Genomic DNA, 18,716 nt, shown 5'->3' with positions numbered 1-18,716 from the left:
CGAATACCATGGTCTGGGTAGTTAACTCGTACCATAGTGGTAATTGTAGTCGAAATAAATTGCTATGGAGCCCTTAGTTATTTGCTGTGTACCGATATGCTACCTACAGAGGAAATGCAGACTGACATGTTGAATACCAAGGGGCAATGCAGCCGTAACCAACGACAATGAAAGTATAAGCTTGGCAGACATCTTGACATATATATTTGTCGCCAATCTTTTCATCAATTCAATTAACCATCGTCATCACTGACCTTGTACTGCACTCGCCAAGACTGCAGTGGCCCGGAGTGCTGTTGTGTTTCCCTTATGGAACATGGTGTTACCGGTCATCACACCAGGGGTCCCTGTAGGCAATGAATCGTCTTTCCTGACCCCTAGGCCCAATTGACCTAGACTGTACAGATCGCATATTTGCCCGGCGGCGCGTTCACCACTCCAGTAAGCGCCAGTCGTCGTACCCAATCCGACAAATGGCGCAGTATGCTCGCCAGCGAACCACACTCCACGATCGGGGCCCATACCAAGTCTCATCGCTTCAATGTCTTTGTCGCCGGCTTCCAACCCCACCTGGAAATTTGCGTAGGAACCATTGCCGGCATAATCGTCGGATATCCATTTAGATGCCTGGAACGCAGCAGGCTTACACAACTCGGACGAGGCGGAATACCCAGGAAGAGAGGAATAGAATGGCCGGACAAAGGAATCGAGGAACTTGTAGTACTCAGGTGAAGATTCATCCATGTCTTTGATTTTGTTAACAACGTAGTCGGAACAGGGCCCGTAGATATAAAATAGGAGTGTTGGATGAGCACAATTTGGCGGAAGTGCTGCCAATGAAACGCATTGCATGTTCCAGCTTCCTTCCTTTGAAGGGGCTTCAACATAGGTCGGTTCAAGCCACTGCGTAAAGGCCGGTGGATACTTGTCACTATCACTATCGGGCACAAAATTGGGGCCATTGGCAACTGTGATTCCGGTACCACTTGCCGACTTGTGCTCTGTAGGCATATGCCAAAAGGCACGTGGGAAAGTTACGTAGATCTTTTCGAGTCGTCCATATGATATATTGTCGATAGCAGACGATAAACGTAACGGTAACGACGGATTGAAAACAGACTTGTTCTTCTTCAGCCAGCCTAGAGGACATGTGACGATGACATCGTCGAATTGATAACTTTTCCCACCTTCTGTCACAATGGTGATGTGACGGTCTTTGCTGGTATCTCTGTTGGCTGCGTGTATTTGGACGACCGGCGAGTTTAATTGGAGATCCGCATGTTTCAACGCTGACTTTGAGATGTGTTCGAGAATGTTCTTGTATGTGGACGCCACGAACAGATTTGCTACAAAGATTAGTCCTCTAGACAACTAAATAGTCAATCTTCGAGAGACTTACTCCCTTCAATGCATTCTTCTAAACAGAAGAATTTCATGCTCTGTCGTTCAACAGGCTCTCCGACATAGGCACCCCAAAACTTGGAGAATTCCTTGCAAGCGGCTTTTTCCTCCTCAGTAAAATTCGTCTTCTCGAGCTGCTTACAGCAATAGTCGTACAAACTCATACTGGGGGGTATCGAGTCCTTGTTCTTGGTGCTGAATACAAATCCTTCATCAACGGTAGTCCACATCCACTCGGCCAACTTCATGGTTGTAGCTTCATCGAGTAACTTTCCATTTGTATCATATATCGTCTCACGGCCATCCCATTCACAGGTGGTCGTATTTGATATCCTGCTGATTTGATCAATTGGGTTGCCTTCTGTTCCGTGGATCCAGTTTGCGCCTCTTTATAAGCGGTTAGCTTACTACAAGGCAGACGATTTTCTAGTTTGACTCACAAATCCACCAGATGTCCACCAACTTCAACTTGTGTTATCTGTAGTTGATTATCAGCACGTTCTGCAGGAGGCTATTGTGTCTCATGAATGAAATGATCACGACCGTACCCTTCCGCCAATACGATTCCTCGCTTCCAGGATGGTCACTTTTGCACCATTTTGAGCGAGAATATCAGCGCATCTTAGACCAGATACACCGGCTCCGATAATGCCAACATGTGGAGTCTTCCCCATGAGAGCTAGTTGATATTTGCGTGCAGATAACGGCAGTTTTCGACCGACAGCAGCTGGATGTAGGGTCGACTTTTGTCGCTGAACACTCGCGTACTGTAACCAGCTTGCTAACTGAGCCAACTGATTAGCTTTGCACTCCATGATTGTATGCGTGTGCGTGTCTGAAGACAAATAGAGGCGATGATTTGGTATTGGATGTGGAATTTGAGGTGAGAATCTTGTGTAGGGTATCGATTTCTGAATGGCCTCTTTGAAGTCGTAGAAGAAAACATAATGTTTAGGACAAATCCACTGCTGAGGAAATAGTAGCGCAGCAGCAGGAACGGCCGTGTGTAACGCTTGTCCATGACTATCTTCATCCTGAATCCAAAAATCGTCATCTTCACGCTTGGCATGCGGGATCGAGATGAAACAGGCAGGTACAACCATAAAGTGATGCAGTATGCATCATCATCAACCAGCCGACTCGACCTGTTGAGCTCCTCACAGGCGGCGATTGTTCTGGCGGCTACGGCGACAACCCTGCCTCTGTTCTCAGGTATCTCATTCGATGCCTCATCGAATATATGAGGCCGATCTGGACTCCAGGCGCGACGTCTCGTACATGCACAATGGATGGATTGGGTATAGGTACGCAAGGAAAAAGCAAAAACACCTGGCGTGCCACTCACATTTTGTGATACGGGCTGATAAGGGACGGGCCTTGTGACGTTCCCCGCTTGGCAGGATGAGGCTGGCAGGAGTCGGTCGTGCGATGGATGGCAGATTAGCGATAGAGAATTCCGACAGGATAATGAAACAAAATCAAGATCTGGGTTGGGTTCAGTATATACTATTGTACAAGATAGAGAAACAAGAGATGACTCTGCTCTCCGGGACACAGGGAAAAAAGATTGGCGGTCGACCGTTCTTTCCTTATCAGGCTCGGCCCGGGCGATAGCAACGGCAGCCATGATGCCCGATACTGCGCTGTGATTCGCTGCATTCTAGCCTATGATACTTGTCGTGGTCCTCCTATTATGGATCTATTAATTGTTGTGGTATATCTTTGTACTCTGTAAGGCACTACATTTCCATAAAATAACAGAGCAATTAATATCTTGTGCGATATACTACAATATATTACTGTATAAAAAAACGAGTAGTGTCACCTGCTCTTTACAGTCTAGTTTGTCTTGGAAAATATCGATGCGTGGGGCAAGATTGTGCTACGCGGGAAGCCTATACCAAATATGGCTAGCTCCTTTATTCTGCCACCGCCTTGCCCCTGACTCTCGGTGTATACTTGTATACACATACCCTTTTATCTGACTTCCTACTCTGTAGTGTGTAGTAACATCAGCATCACTATGATAGAAGGTTTTGGATGGAGTACGTTTAGAGTCGACTTGCGGCGTGGTGATGTGGCGGATGCTCTGGACGTGCTGTAGAGAGGAGAATGAGAATATCTTCGACAGAGCCCATCTGGCCGACTGATATATTTGGCTCTTGAGGAGTCTCCTGGTACCTACTGAGAGCAGAAAGCTTCATCTTGATATTTCCCCAATGACTTTCACAGTGTCTTTCAGCTCGTTGGAGGTCGCAACAATAATCAGTGTAAGACCGTGCTCCCTTCACGGTGCAAATAATCAACATTCGTCTATTAGGTCGGTTGTTAGAGAACTATGTAGATACAAACAGCAAGACTACTCTACATTCTCGAGGAGGTATATACATCTGTGTTACATGTATGGCAGTTGGCAGGATCATTATACTTAATAAGATGGTTTGTAGCATTTCCAGTGACTACGCTCCCAGAGACTCGGCTATCTTGACACCAGCAGTCCGCCCGGAGAAGATACATCCACCCAGAAAAGTCCCTTCAAGGGAGCTGTATCCATGAACACCTCCTCCGCCAAACCCAGCAACCTCTCCAGCAGCATATAGATTGGAAAACAATGTTCCGTCGGGGCGAAGAACATTCGCATCAAGGTTTGTCTCGAGTCCGCCAAGGGTTTTTCGAGTCAAAAGATTCAGTCTGACGGCAATGAGAGGTCCATGGCGAGGGTCCAGGATTTTGTGAAGCTTAGAAACCCTCGAGAGTCTTTCGGGCCAATAATTCTGTGCATTGCGTATCAGCATGACCTGTGCATCTTTCGAATACTTGTTTTCGACCTGGTCGTCCCTGGCCATGATTTCTCGTTTGATCTGCTCAATGTCTACCGATGGCCCGCCCTTTTCTTCGGCAAGTTTGTTCATCCGATCAACCAGCTTCGTTAGAGAACTCTCTACTACAAAATCTACTCCATGGTCTAAAAACGCTTGGACCGGTTCTGTAGGCGCGGAACTAAAGAATCGTTGTTGCAGCGTCTTCCAAATGCTCTTGCTGGTCAAGTCTGGATTCTGTTCCGACCCGGACAACGCAAACTCACTGGCGACGATCGTCCTGTTAAGAATGAACCAGGTATAGTCGTATCCAGTAGCACAAATATGTTTGAGGGTGGCCAGAGTGTCACATCCAGGATAAAGAAATGGTGGTAGCCTCTTTCCAGTCGCATCCAACCACAATGACGAGGGACCAGGTATGATTCGGATTCCATGCTCCGGCCAAATGGAATTCCAGTTCTGCAACCCTTCCGTATAGTGCCACATCCGGTCGCTGTTGACGATATGAGCCCCTGCTTCTTCTGCAATTTCAATCATTCGACCGTCGACATATGCAGGCACACCGATAACGAACGAGCGCGGCACTTGAGGCCCTAGACGGTCGACGGGCCAGTTCTTCTTCACAAGCTCAACATTACCACCAATTCCGCCGGATGTAATCAATACTTTGGCCCCATAAAGTTCGAAATTATCAATGGCCGTTCGGCTACTCTCCACCCCGCGCAATGTCTCGGATGGCTCCAATATCTGCCCACGTACACCAACAACGGCGCCGGTTTTGTCATCAATAACAAGTTGATCAACCTTATGTCGGAACTTGAATTCTACCAGTCCCTTTTTTGCTGCCTCTCGTACTGGCTTTTCGAAAGCTTCGACGACTGCTGGACCAGCACCCCAGGTAACATGAAACCTAGGTACGGAATTTCCATGACCACTTGCATTTCCACTACCCCGTTCTGCCCAGCCAACACTCGAAAACGACATGCCATGACTCTTTGCATACGTTTCCAGTTCATCTGTAGCAAAATTGACGAATGCTTCCGCCCACTTCCTAGGCCAAAGATCGGTATCACGGTCAAACTGAGCCGTATTGAACCAATCTTGCATCGCGAGCTCTCGACTATCTTTGATGCCTAGGCGGCGCTGAGAAGCAGAATTGACACAAAATAGGCCACCTAGTGACCAGAATGCTTGTCCTCCCAGGTTTGCTTCATTTTCTTGGTCCACGATGACTGTATGGACTCCACGCCGCGACAGCTCTGTTGCTGCAACGAGGCCGGCGAGACCTCCACCAACAATGATAACTGGGGATTTATCGTTTGTCATGGTATATCTGCACTAGAATGCCTTAGAACTGTGCGCGTCAGTTGCTGCATGTGACATTCAAGAATGCTCAAGCTTACTACGGTACTTGAGTGATAGTTGAGAGGTAAATGTCTGGCCACCTCAATTGGAATATATACCAGTCTCACATGAAAATGTATCTGGGCCTCTTTGCAAACGCTGCCAGGAAATTGGTGATGTTAAATGAAAACAATGGCGCGAAGGACTCATGTTGAAATAGGACAAATCTAGGTCCAAGCCAAGCATTTTAAGTGCCTTTAATGTGATGTGACCTCTGGGGACGACATGAAGCGATACCCTCGGGTGGCGGCTTATGCCTAGGTAGGAACGGGGTACTCCGCACGATCTACTCCGTAGTTAGTTAACTAGCTAAGTTACGTAGTTAGTGACTCTGTACCGGTATAAGCAATCATAGTCCGCGGTAGTACATCATGATTGGCTGTGGTGATATTAACCACTATATGGTATATAGTTACATACTACTGTGCAAAGGTAACACGGTAGGTAGGATTCTGTTTTCTTTGTATCCCCAGGTCCATGGAACGCCCAAGAGTTGGTTGACTCAAACATCCGTCTAGACAATCCCATTATATACAGGCGTGGGATGAGAGCAGCATGACGATCGATTCCTCTACATTTTATATATTAAAGACATACAGTTGAGTTCGAAAATTGTTAGTAACATAGATGCTAGCTATGTACAAGACGGAAGGTGACCTGTCACTCCGTAAATCAATACAAACATACACGAGAATCCAAATGACACCTCTTATACTCCCATATCCAAAAGAGGCAAACCCAGAAAAAAAATACCGAAATAAAGAATCATATGCACGAATAGCCTCTCTCGTATCGGGTATCAAGACACGATGCATTCCGTAACGCCATTGCTAAGTAACATCTGCACTTCGAATGAGAAAAAAAATTACATGGAAATAGAAATCAAAGAGCCTCTCGACTGTGGGTCGAGAAATGCGCATACAAGTGGCCGATAGAGGTTCGCTCGAGGGTGAAATGTTAGACTAGTCTTCCCAGATAGTTTCTAGGTCCAGGTCTTGCCGTCGCTCTGCTCCACAGACACTCCAACGCTTTCGTTTGTCATTCCTCGATCCGTAGCCTCTCGCGTTTCCAGACGGTGAGTTCTCTGCTGTAGATCGGCGTGGTAGGCTATCTGCGTCGGTAGCTTCGGCAGCCAGTTTCAATCGAGCCATCTCTTCCAACTCGAGCGCTTCCGCTTCGGCATCCGCTTCGGCATCCGGGATATCGGGAATCGTCTCTAGAGAAGATATGCTGGGACTGCGTGAGCGAAGGCTAGTTGGTGTAGATGGCATCGAGGACGCGGACGATATGGACAGTCCAGGGTACGACTCATTGAATTTTGTGGCCATCATGAGCGGGGAAGAATGGACAGAGCCTGGGCTGCTGGTACTGTTGATAGTAATGCTTGAGAGATTGCTGTGTAGTGATGAAGAAGAAGAAGAGGGTCGTCGACCAGGCCGAGAAATAGACGTATGTGGCGAAGGAGGAAACGGCGAATAGGTCGGTTGCGATTCTGTTGACGGTGACGGTGTAGCCTGAGGTAGCTCGAGTTCTGCATGTTCCGAAATAGTCTCTGAGATATTCAGTGAACTCAGGCTTAAAGTCCGCATGTCATCCGCAGCACGTAGCGGACTATGTCTTCGGATTGATTGCTCTAAAGGACTCGGAGGTCTAGCGACGCTTGGTGAATAAACATAGCGACCGCGCGAATCCAGTCCAGGAGACGAATGAGCTCTGGTCATCTGCGTCGGGAAGGAGCTTGCGAGAGAACGAGATCGTGCATGAGTTCGCGATAGCGGCGAGCGATTTCGGACCGGCGGTAAAGGGGCGGCAAACAAAGGAGGGACAGAAAGGAGATCCTCGCTTGGAGAGTTTGCCTTTATCGAGTGCGTGATTCCTGCTGGCAGCGGCGAGCGAGTCGGGCTGGGTGGGAGCTGTATTTTTTCCGGGGTTACGAATGATTCAGCCATCATGATGGCCTTAGTAGAGCTGTCCGCCGGATGAAAAAGTCGAGCGCATGCTGCATCGAGGGGCTTGCGAGCTAGGCGCACCTGTGTTTGTTTCGCTGCCTTGCTGCTGTTCTCGTCGTTGTTGATCTTGCCAACAAATCTGCCCGACCAGCACGTTGAAACCGGTTGGAAATTGATGACAGCGCAACCACAGCTGGTCAGTCAATCATACAGAAAAGTATCGTTTGGATGCATTCCACGGCGCTGACGATTCGGCAAAAATCGACACGTGAAACTGCAGATCGATTAAGTGGTTAATAGAGCTGCGTGGCTCTGCGGAGTGGTGATGGAAGGAGAGAAAGTACAAGGAGTACTCCCGCAGTGGTTGCAGCAAAAGATGGAAGGGCTGGTTAGTGACCGTAATATTACACCGTACTCCGAGGCGGGGGCGATTTGTTTCAGACTCTTAGGCGGAAGAAGCGCGTATTATACAAGGGCTCTGGTAAGGCCCGGTAATTAATTACGGACAATACATGGAAGACGCCGCCGAGTCACTCCTTTCCCCTTCGCTACACTCTTGGATCTCTTCATGAGCAAGAGAACTTACTATGTAGAGAAGTCGCTGCTAATGTCTTCTCCATGCTCGTCTATGAATGCTCCAAGTCCGTATCATCGACTATGTACCGTATACGTTCTGGACCACTCGACAACCGCCATTCCGCTTGCGGCGTTCCCGGGGATTATCAACGACTCATTGACTGTCAGCAAGAGTCGTGACCGCACGTCGCTGGATTTGTTTCATTGTACAGAAGATGTATGATTTGGCAATCGGCCAGCAGCATTGAGCTAGAATGGCAACGAACAAATATTCACTACGTGTTCATCAGACTTAAGGTTATTATGTTCTCTTCGATCTTTTGTTTCCTCCAAGCATCACAATCTGCAATCACAATTCAGGGCATACATATGATCATGGATTGCTGGGGTTATCATTAGACTACAAAAGTATGCTGTATATGGCAGGAGACCCTGACCGAGCAGAGACAAAAAACAAGATAGATAAAGAAAGAGCTTCTATGGATTCCCGTTCTCTTCCGCTTTTTTGCCTGCTTTCTTCCGTATGTACGTCTCTCGAACAGGGTCGTCTTCGTCCCTGTAAACCACCCATTCACCGATACCATATTCGGCAGGAGCTTTCCGTCGACCGCGTCCACCGCCCCCGATGATCAGATTTCCAGGACGGTAGTTGGTGTCAGCTTTTAGACGACGAATGGCTGACACATGGATTTCCGCATCGTCGGGAATATCGCGAACTTCACCACAAGGCAGCGGCCAGCGAATGGGTTTCCACGATCCGTCCGGCTGCAAGTCCATCCGTCGAAACGGGAGATACTCCATGATGCGCCATGAGAGAACAGAACCCCACGGAAGTCCCGCGCCGTATTCCAAACAATCATGTAGAACGCCTTTTGTGCTAGAGTGCTCAAGTGCATCAAGGAACCGATGAAGCGCGCGGCTCGTATTGCGCTCGTTCTTGCTCTCGGGAAATTTGATTGTTGATATCCCATTGCCATTTACACTGGAGCCATGACTCTCATCCTGACACCAATCCGGCTCTTGGTCGTAAACATGAATGGGAGAGCAGTTTTCAACATACTCTTCACAGCATTCAAATTGTTTCGTTTTTCTGGGGTCAAAATTTAGACCAGCTTTCTGTGCCTCTTGAACCATCCAAACCAATGGCGCATGGCTGAGAGCCCACGATTCATCTTTGTCGAGACTCCATCCACCCCCAATATCAGCGTGTCCACCTGGAAACCAAACCTCCCGAATATCCTGCTCCTTTTCGTCGTCCTCCCCGAGCTTAAGTGGAACCTGTAGAGAGGTAACGTCGCTGTGTGTCGACGCACTGTCATCGACAGATAGGTTGATCTCTGGGACGTCCAAGTTCGGATGACTCAATTTTCGATTTGAAAAGGGAGATGGTGCACGGTATCTATCTATATTTTGTGCACTGCCAGCGCTGGAGCCACGCGGTGTCCGGTAGACGGACTCACTCTCCTCCCGACCCCGGCGAGCAGCAGGCTTTTCCTCTTCCTGTGCTGCTTTCTCCAGGTCAACATCGGTGCCATCATTGTTTAGAGTGATTTTGGGAACCTCATCAGGCTTTTCGCGATTAAGGTGAAGGTGGTGCATATGATCGCGCAGGTAGTTGTCATGATGCGTGTGGCTCGCATGCCATGGCCTTGTCTCTGAAATCAGATCTTGACGAAATTTAGCCCGTCTCTCATCGATACCGACTGCATGGCGAATCACAAGAGCAGAACTGCGGGCTGTATATGGGAATTTACTTCGTTGCATCCAGGCAGATTCGAATCGTGGGACACTATTGACCGTGTCGAAAAGCCCCATGAATCGGATGCGACTGATTGGACGGCTGAACGTTTCACGAAAAGCTTTCATATAATTGAAGAGTTTTTTCTTCTCTGCTTGGTCCTGGTCGGTTTGGCCGCGTCGCTGTTGCCACTTGGCAAATGTCTTCCATGCGAAGCGGATCAACTCCTCATTTCCAGCCTCTAAGAGTCCGATATAATCGAGCATTTCGGCCAGGAAGCGCGCGATGTATGAGCCACGGCTGAAGCCGAAAAAGTAGATATCGTCGCCGGGAACGTAATACCGCATGAGAAACTTGTATCCGCCCATGACATGCTGGTCGAATGAGGATCCTATAGCAGAATCTTTGGCTTTCAGATAAGCAGAGCGAATGCGATGGACGGTTCCAGTACTCGAGAGGGAAGTTGAGGTCACATATGTGCCAATTCCTGGTTGATAGTAGTGGAATTGGGTACCACGACTGCGATCGAGCATCTGAGACGAAGATCAGTAGACATCGGATTTTCTCATTTGTGGGAATACTTACTCGAAAGATCTTCAAGACATTGCTGTCCGATTCATCTCCAGAGAACTTATTACCAGTGCCATCGAAGCAGAGCACAAACGTCTTTGGGGCCTGTTGCGGCCCGATGGTCGGCTCCATGCTGAGATTTGTTGGATCCTTGTGGTGTTTTATCCACGTTTTTGATCGTATCCCATACAGATACGCTGGTGTTACCTAGAGAATATATGCAACTCGGCGACGATTCGCCGAAACTGATGACAGTTGACAGGCGCCCCCGGTTGGCGTCATATATCAAAAAAATTGAGCCGGCAATAAGAAGGTCAAGGTCATGCTGCACCATTGCAGCAGGGGGAAACCGGCATGTTTGTATAGTGATGGTTGGCTTTCGCGTGTGAAACTATTTTTCTTGTCTTCTCGGCAATGATGGTTGGAATGACGGCCAAGGTGTTTGTACAGGGAAGTGAATGTGTACTTCAAGATTAGACTGGTACTACCTAAGTAGGAACTTGTCGGTACAGTTGCAACAAATTGATGGTCAAGATATCAGAACGTGGATGGATTGAAGAGAAAGATTGTCTTTCTCATGCCTCGCTCTGCTGATACCTATGCTGATCATGACTGTGTGGCCCCGGCACTGTCCCCCACTGATTCAGATTCGGTTACTCGAGATACGCAGCTCGCATTAGCAGGACTGGACCAGGATGCTCGAGAGCTTAGAGAGTACGGTGGAGCTGCACACGGCAAATGGATTGTCCTGTTTTGTCGAACCTCGGACATCCCTCTCTTCCTATCATTCGGGGCTTTCTTTTTAATTCACATTGCTTTTTTGCCTTCACCTTCTCGTCGACTGCCACAGTGGAGATGGAGGGAGCACTATCGAATAAGCTACCGCTGCCTCGTGCTTGTCATTCGAAAACTTAATGACTCGATGACTCGAATTAGAATGGATATTGTGATGGATCAATTTGGCAACTGGAAAGTCAGAAGAATGAATGATTGGGTACTCCACTCCATCCATGCCGAGAGGGTCGATGGGGATTTGCGGCCCGCGTCAAGTGGAGCGATCAAGTGTTCCTTAATTTTGGCTCTCTCTTGCGGTATCGCCCTCGTAATTACACGCTCTTTGGGTACAGGCACATAGTGAGCGGGCGTATCTGCTCGTACGATGACATTTCATTTCTGGAGATCTCGCGAACTGGCAAACTCGGACTCAGAGTTAGGCTTATTACGGGAGGCTCAAGACCCAGCCCAGCCAACTCAATCTGATTGACTGCTTAATACGCGTTGAGATTTTGCATGTTTTTGTTTGCGTGAGGTTCAAGGCTCACGATTGTCGCAGCTGGAAACCAGAAGCCTACGATGCTGGGAGTTGGGACTAATGATCATCTATCTCTGGTTGCACCGACGCAAAACATCATCACTGTGCAGGGGGTCAACTTCGGATAGCAATGGCCAACTCCTCGAGCGACGATCCATATTTTATTTTATTTTATGTTTTTGTATTTATTTTTTGTTTTCTTTACTAATGCCATACAGTGCTAAGCCCTTCAATACGACACCCGGACACCGCCTCGAGCGATACCCGATGAAGAATCTAGCAGAACAAGCGGGATGCAGAGAGCCTATGGCAAGCTGAACTTGCCATGGGTACGGAGTAGTGACAGTAAGCAAGGGGGTCCACTTGGCCGGTTCGTCAACCCTAGCTAGTAGCTACTCGTAGACTCGTAGCACTCATCTCATACATTTGATCTCAGCACTCACTTCAAACTCTGCTCTGCATCTCCTTCCCCCAGTATCTATACATTTACCATCAGATCATCAGATCAACTCCATTGCGAGCCTGAACCTAGACTGAGAGCCCCCACCGGTTTACCCCGAAGAACCCGGCTTATGGCGGAGGAATACTATGATGATCCCTACAGAGAGGCGCTGTCCACTACGAGGACTCATCGATCGGCTAGAGTTCACCCATCATGCATGATCACTGCGCGCTAAGGTGTTCATTTGAGCGATTGTAGTTATTGTTACGGAATCTTAGCCCTTTGTGCTACGCTAACCTGGTGGGGTTTGCGACTTTTGGGTGAACTACTGAGCAAACCGAACAAATTGAATCCACTGCAGGACAATAGCTTGCGCGTGGCGGGCTGAAAAATAAACTAGATGCACCTGAAAACGAAGTAGTGTGTGGACGGAGTGATTGGCAATTGGCTTCTTTAGTCCTTGCGACCCTCAGCCCAATTAACACACGCAGGCTAAGCGACAGCTCCTTCCCCGGTCATGATTGCGATGAATCTTGGTAGTCTGGACAAGCCATTGGAGCTGAATCATCGGAAGCATCTCCTATCGAGCTCTAGCCGTGGACACACTGGATCCATTATCCCTGCGACTTCGTCTACAAGCTTACCACCCGTTCATTGTGATGGGAGTCCTCGTCGACGACTTTACAGCGGCTCGGCAACTCGGGTGGGCAGCTAATACGAGCAATTGCGCACGATAGCTTTAGAATCCAGCTTGCTACCGCATGTTGCTTGCATACTACGTACAACTTGCATACTTTGCACAGTGTGTTGAATCTTGACACGTTGTTTTATGCCACTGGGCCCTTGCGTCTTTGTCGTCTCGCTTGGCGGTCAAGTCGGAACTCGGTACCCTCAAACGACTTGTCAATTGTCAAGCGTCCTTTTCTTTTTCTAAGTTTTCTGTATCCCATGGCATCAGAACCAAGCCGGAATCGCTATTTGCTTGTGGGCCCACTGCCGTGATTGATCAACTTTGCAAAGAGGCTTGTCGTCACCTGGCAACCTCTGACGATTGTGGAGTTGATCGTCTGAACAAGTCTAAATGGGTCTTCGTCTCATCAAGACAAGCGTCCACAAATCAAAAAGGCAGCAAACTCCTCACTCACTAGTTAACTAAACAAGGCCAGCCTTCGTTTCTCGCTCCACCGAACTTCAAGGAGAAGCTAGTCGCATTTGAGTAACTTTCCCAGATAGGTAGGCGGGGTCAACTTATACACAAGCCATGTCACTCTCGAAGCGGCTGTCCCATCGATCGACCCCTGGTCCGCCATTGCTGAGATATTAATCTGGTCCTATTGGCCACTAATGAACCCGACGTATTCGACATACTCGTAGTAGAGGATGCTCGAATCGCCTGTATCTCCCTGCATTGTGCAGGCTCAGTTTTCCAGATTTGTGAACGTCAAGGCCTAGTCCGCTCGACGAAGGAGAATTGGGGCCTTTAAGCTCCGGGATCACCAACAGGGCCGTGGCATCATGTTGCCGCCAATCACCATGAGCAGGTGAAGCTCCAGCTTTACTCTGTACTCCGCACTTGGTAGATGCACGTAGGAACAACTTACAAGCAATACAGTTCCATTCTTGGACATCGTAGTGTTCATAGCTCTCTGTGGCTGCCTGCGTGCCTCGGGTCCACTACGTACTATCCGAGTTTCTCTTAAATACTTCTGATTGTCCACTTCGCATAGTTTCTTACTCTATTAAATTTTTGTTTTGTGATACCCTCTGACTTTATATCCTTTTCTCCTTTTGTGTTTCTTAAGTCGCGCACCTGTTTTCAAGATGCGCAGATTTTCTTCTGTATTCAAGAAGAAGGAGGAGTCCAAGGCCAAGGAGAATGGCCATATCAGCGAAAAGGTCAATGGAAAGCGACAGTCCAAGGCCGTCTCGACTTCTCAACCACCTGCTGAACCGGAAGACCACAGCAAAGCCCGACACGAAGTCTCTGCGATCTTTGAGAGATACGCCCAAGTGATTCACGCATCCCGACAACCATTGCCTACTCAAAGCGGCGATGGCACCTACCTGGAACATGGCCATGATCACTCTAGCAGCTTATTTTCCGATCTCCGATCATTGGGGTTTAAAGACTATGGCACCCTTGTCGAAGTTATGAAAAACAAGGCCTCTGGCAGCTATGTAGATGACAAGACCATGTTGATGGAACGAATTATCCAGCTCGTCAGCGGGCTTCCGTCTAATTCTGAGAGGAGGACTGAGCTCACAAATGCGTTTCTTGACGAGCTTTGGGACTCCCTTCCACACCCACCTCTCTCGTAAACAAGCCCTCACTCAAACAATCTGTGCACCGAGCTAATAACCCTAGATTCGTCGGACCCAAGTTCGAATACCGATCCGCCGATGGATCCTGGAACAACCCAACAATTCCATGGCTGGGTGCTGCCAACACTGAATACTCCCGCTCAATTCCGCCATTGACTATCCAACCAAGCGGCCTTCCAGATGCAGGTCTTGTCTTCGACAGTATTATGGCCCGAGAGAAATTCACACCACACCCTAACAAGGTTTCGAGTGTTTTCTTTGCCTGGGCCTCGCTCATCATTCATGGTAAGCAGAGCTTGGCAATGCAAAAGCTCAAATATCATGGTTCTAACGACACATTACAGATATTTTCCAGACGGATTACAGAAACCCTCACATCTCTCAGACGTCCTCCTACCTAGATTTGTCCATTCTTTACGGCGACAACCAAGATGACCAAAACCAGATGCGTACTTTCAAGGATGGAAAGATCAAGCCTGATTCCTTCTCGGAGCCCCGTCTCCAGGCATTCCCTGCCATGTGTAATGTCCTCATGGTCATGTTGAACAGGTATTGTGATCAAGTCTAGAAAATCGTTGAAACTTTGGCTGAATTACTCGTAAAGATTCCACAACAACGTCGTCGAGCAGATCGCACAAATCAACGAGAACGGCAGATTCAACAAACCTCGCCCTGGTCTCTCTCCCGAGCAGACTGAGGCGGCATGGAAGAAATACGACGAGGATCTTTTCCAGACCGGTCGATTGTAAGTCACGTTCTATCTACGGCGTGATCGGTCCTAATTGTGTCTAGGATTACTTGCGGCTTGTACATTAACATCACTTTGTACGATTACTTGCGCACAATTGTCAACCTTAATAGGACCAACAGCACATGGTGCTTGGATCCCCGCGCCAGAATGCAAGGCACTCATACCACTCCATCTGGTCTTGGAAACCAGTGTTCGGTGGAATTCAACCTTGCTTATCGCTGGCACTCGGCTACCAGCTATAATGACGAGAAATGGACCGAGGAGGTTTACAGGGACTTGTTCGGCAAACCAGCTGAAGAAATTTCTATGCCCGAACTCCTTATGGGTCTTCACAAATACGAACAGAGCATTGACAAGGATCCGTCGAAGCGTACTTTCGCTAACCTCCAACGTCAAGCCGACGGAACTTTCAAGGACGATGACCTGGTTAAGATTATGACCAGTGCCGTCGAGGATGTAGCCGGTAAGTTTACTTGTGTTTTCGTGATATGACGTATTGTCTGACATGTATTAGGGTCCTTCGGCGCTCGTAATGTTCCCAAGGTCATGCGATCTATTGAAATTCTCGGTATTGAGCAAGCCCGTAAATGGAATGTTGGCTCTTTGAACGAGTTCCGCAAGTTCTTCAACTTGAAACCATATGAGACCTTTGAGGAAATCAACTCTGATCCATACGTTGCTGATCAGCTTCGCCATCTTTATGAACACCCTGACTATGTTGAACTCTATCCAGGTATCGTTGCCGAGGAGGCTAAGGCACCTATGGTTCCTGGTGTTGGTATCGCTCCTACCTATACCATCTCCCGTGCCGTGTTGTCCGATGCTGTTGCCCTCGTCCGTGGAGACCGTTTCTATACTGTAAGCTCATGGAAACGCATGTGACAGTGTTGATATAAGCTGACCAAGACTAGACCGATCAAACCCCACGAAACCTCACAAACTGGGGTTGGCAGGAAAGTGGCCACGACTTGAACATCAACCAGGGTTGTGTGTTCTACAAGCTTGCATTCCGTGCATTCCCCAATCACTTCAAGCCGGACTCGATCTATGCACACTACCCAATGACCATTCCAGAGGAGAATAAGGTCATCATGAAGGATTTGGGACGTGAAGATGACTACAGCTGGGACCAACCAACTTTCAACGCTCCTCGTGTTGAATTAAAGACATACCAAGCTGCCCAGACCGTACTCAACGATACTCGCAACTTCCGCGTTACTTGGGGTGATGCCAGTGCTTGGGTGTTTGGTGAGAAGACAGGTTTCGACTACATGCTCTCTGGTGACACACCTTTCCACGGCCAGCAACGCGAACTCCTCGAGAGGTCGCTATACCAAGAAGGATGGGACTCTCGTCTCAAGGAATTCTATGAACAAATTACCCTACAGTTGCTTCACGACAAGTCTTACACACTTGCAGGTACAAAGCAAGTTGATCTCACTCGGGAGTAAGTTAACCACATCGATCTATATTTTGCGAATGCCTCTAACCAACTTTGATAGTGTTGGAAATCTTGCCACTGTCCACTTTGCAGCACACCTTTTTGGACTCCCATTGAAGACCAAGGGTAACCCACGAGGAATCTTCACCGAGCACGAGCTATACATGGCCAACGCCGTCATCTTCCAAGCTGTTTTCTTCGACTACGATTTGATGCGTTCTTACCCTCTGCGTCAGGCTGCTCGTGCCGTTGCTAAGAAGATTGGAGAGATGGTTGAACTCAATGTCAAGTCCATTGGTTCGAACGGCATCATTTCTCACTTCATCGATGGCTTGCGTAAGCAAGACAACCCCTTGTCCGACTATGGTGAGAACTTGGTGAAGAAGTTGCTCGACAGTGGTCTCAATGCGCATGAAGTCACTTGGACTCAGATTCTCCCAGCTGTTGTATCTATGGTGCCCAAGTTAGGTCAAGTAGTAAGTTTTTTGGTCCAGTCACCCTTTCCTCTTTTTCATAAATACTAACGAATATTATAGTTCACTCAAATTATCGACTTCTACCTGTCCGATGCAGGAAAAGCCTACTTGCCCGAGATCAACCGCTTGACCAAGTTGAACACACCCGAATCCGATCAAGCCCTCACTCACTACGTCCTCGAAGCTATCCGCCTCAACGGAACATACGGTGCCTACCGCGAAGCTCAGCGAGACGTCACCGTCAACGATGGCGGTAACGAGATCCAGGTCAACAAGGGAGCCAAGGTGTTTGTGAGCTTCATTAGCGCCTCGCGCGACCCAGCCGCCTTCCCTGAACCTGAGAAGGTTGTGCTTGATCGTCCTGTGGAGTCGTATGTCCACTACGGCATTGGACCACACTCCTGCCTCGGCCAGGATGCTAGTCTTATCGCTCTGACCTCCATGCTGCGCGTTGTTGGTCGCTTGGAAAACCTCCGTCGTGCTCGTGGTACCCAGGGTCTGTTGAAGAAGATTCCTCGTGAAGGTGGTTCTTACCACTACCTCAGAGAAGATGGTGGTAGCTTCACTCCTTTCCCAGCCAGTAAGTCATCTCCGTCGCCTGATCATCGAAGCATATGCTAATTATTTGCAGCTTTCAAAGTCGAATGGGACAGCGAGCTCCCCCCGTTGAAGAACCGTGGAACCTGGTAAAGACCAGAAAACGAGACAAATGCGATTTGGTGTTTTGATAAGATTTTGTTGCCGTTCCTTATTATAAAATGATACCTGGATAGGTGCTGCAGATGTATTGATTAGTGATAGCTTGTACCAGTTCGATCCACGACATACAAACGTGAAAAGTAATAGTCGAATAAACAAAGTTGTAAATTGTATTCAATCCTCGGGTCTCGAGAACTTGGATTCGAGTTATTGTCTGTATGTGCTCTGTAAATTTTGTATTTCCCATGACGCCTATAAATGCTGGTATATATCTTATATGTACACCCATGTCAGTGAACGGGAGTCACTGCATCCCGATTTTCTTGAAAAAATGTCAAGCTCCTCATGAGCTTCTCATTCCATCTCGTAAGATAATCGTCTCGCCACGAGTCTCATCGTTCAGCTGCTTTCGCTAGAATTCTCACTCTTCTCGATCGGGGCGTTGCCCTGCGACGCAGTGGGTATAGGTGTCTCTTTGGTCAGATTATTGTTGGCCACAGTGGTAGCTGATCTGTTTATTTCCATTTGTCAAAACGACCATTCTCATCTCGGCTCATCACATGGAGTAGATGGGGGTTCATATTTACTGGTTTATTGTTCGTCGTTCGGCATTGAGCTCTTGGATCGCAGGGTGAAACGTGTAGTATCCTATCGCAAGAAAGAGAACAATGGTTAGAAAATGAGTTTGGAGCTATAGCTGCTATGCGACAATGACCAGATGAAGTTGGAGGAGTTCATACCTGTGAAAATTCCAAGTCCAATGGCAACTGTTGCCGGAATGAGGCCGCGCAATCCACTCATTGTGAGTCGCAGATA

At 48.2% G+C, this 18,716-nt stretch overlaps 6 protein-coding genes across 6 annotated transcripts; 1 reads left to right on the top strand and 5 right to left on the bottom strand.

The window, feature by feature from the left end:
- Positions 1 to 246: 246 nt before the first annotated feature.
- EYB26_006292 (uncharacterized protein) lies at positions 247 to 2,504 on the bottom strand (the record flags this gene model as incomplete). Its single annotated transcript, XM_054265568.1, has 4 exons — positions 247 to 1,346; positions 1,400 to 1,788; positions 1,842 to 1,879; positions 1,950 to 2,504. The coding sequence occupies 4 exons, from the start codon at positions 2,502 to 2,504 to the stop codon at positions 247 to 249; spliced, it is 2,082 nt and encodes a 693-aa protein (XP_054121543.1).
- Positions 2,505 to 3,860: 1,356 nt separating this feature from the next.
- Positions 3,861 to 5,546, bottom strand: EYB26_006291 (uncharacterized protein; the record flags this gene model as incomplete). Its single annotated transcript, XM_054265567.1, has 1 exon — positions 3,861 to 5,546. The coding sequence occupies one exon, from the start codon at positions 5,544 to 5,546 to the stop codon at positions 3,861 to 3,863; it is 1,686 nt and encodes a 561-aa protein (XP_054121542.1).
- A 1,040-nt stretch (positions 5,547 to 6,586) lies between these two features.
- EYB26_006290 (uncharacterized protein) lies at positions 6,587 to 7,576 on the bottom strand (the record flags this gene model as incomplete). Its single annotated transcript, XM_054265566.1, has 1 exon — positions 6,587 to 7,576. The coding sequence occupies one exon, from the start codon at positions 7,574 to 7,576 to the stop codon at positions 6,587 to 6,589; it is 990 nt and encodes a 329-aa protein (XP_054121541.1).
- Positions 7,577 to 8,626: 1,050 nt separating this feature from the next.
- Positions 8,627 to 10,589, bottom strand: EYB26_006289 (uncharacterized protein; the record flags this gene model as incomplete). Its single annotated transcript, XM_054265565.1, has 2 exons — positions 8,627 to 10,420; positions 10,473 to 10,589. The coding sequence occupies 2 exons, from the start codon at positions 10,587 to 10,589 to the stop codon at positions 8,627 to 8,629; spliced, it is 1,911 nt and encodes a 636-aa protein (XP_054121540.1).
- Positions 10,590 to 14,032: 3,443 nt separating this feature from the next.
- On the top strand, positions 14,033 to 17,891 carry EYB26_006288 (uncharacterized protein; the record flags this gene model as incomplete). The annotated part of the gene is made up of 10 exons (XM_054265564.1): positions 14,033 to 14,526; positions 14,577 to 14,818; positions 14,878 to 15,082; positions 15,138 to 15,278; positions 15,326 to 15,747; positions 15,799 to 16,142; positions 16,196 to 16,731; positions 16,787 to 17,201; positions 17,262 to 17,781; positions 17,833 to 17,891. The coding sequence occupies 10 exons, from the start codon at positions 14,033 to 14,035 to the stop codon at positions 17,889 to 17,891; spliced, it is 3,378 nt and encodes a 1,125-aa protein (XP_054121539.1).
- Positions 17,892 to 18,299: 408 nt separating this feature from the next.
- Positions 18,300 to 18,701, bottom strand: EYB26_006287 (uncharacterized protein; the record flags this gene model as incomplete). The annotated part of the gene is made up of 3 exons (XM_054265563.1): positions 18,300 to 18,411; positions 18,488 to 18,548; positions 18,641 to 18,701. 3 exons carry the CDS (start codon positions 18,699 to 18,701, stop codon positions 18,300 to 18,302), a joined length of 234 nt encoding a protein of 77 aa, XP_054121538.1.
- Between the last annotated feature and the right edge of the window lie 15 nt (positions 18,702 to 18,716).

Source organism: Talaromyces marneffei, chromosome 4 (genome assembly GCF_009556855.1).
Source record: "Talaromyces marneffei chromosome 4, complete sequence".
NCBI classification, from domain to species: Eukaryota; Fungi; Ascomycota; class Eurotiomycetes; order Eurotiales; family Trichocomaceae; genus Talaromyces; species Talaromyces marneffei.
The sequence above is the reverse complement of the archived record's forward strand: the minus strand, read 5'-3'. Positions and strand labels throughout refer to the sequence as shown.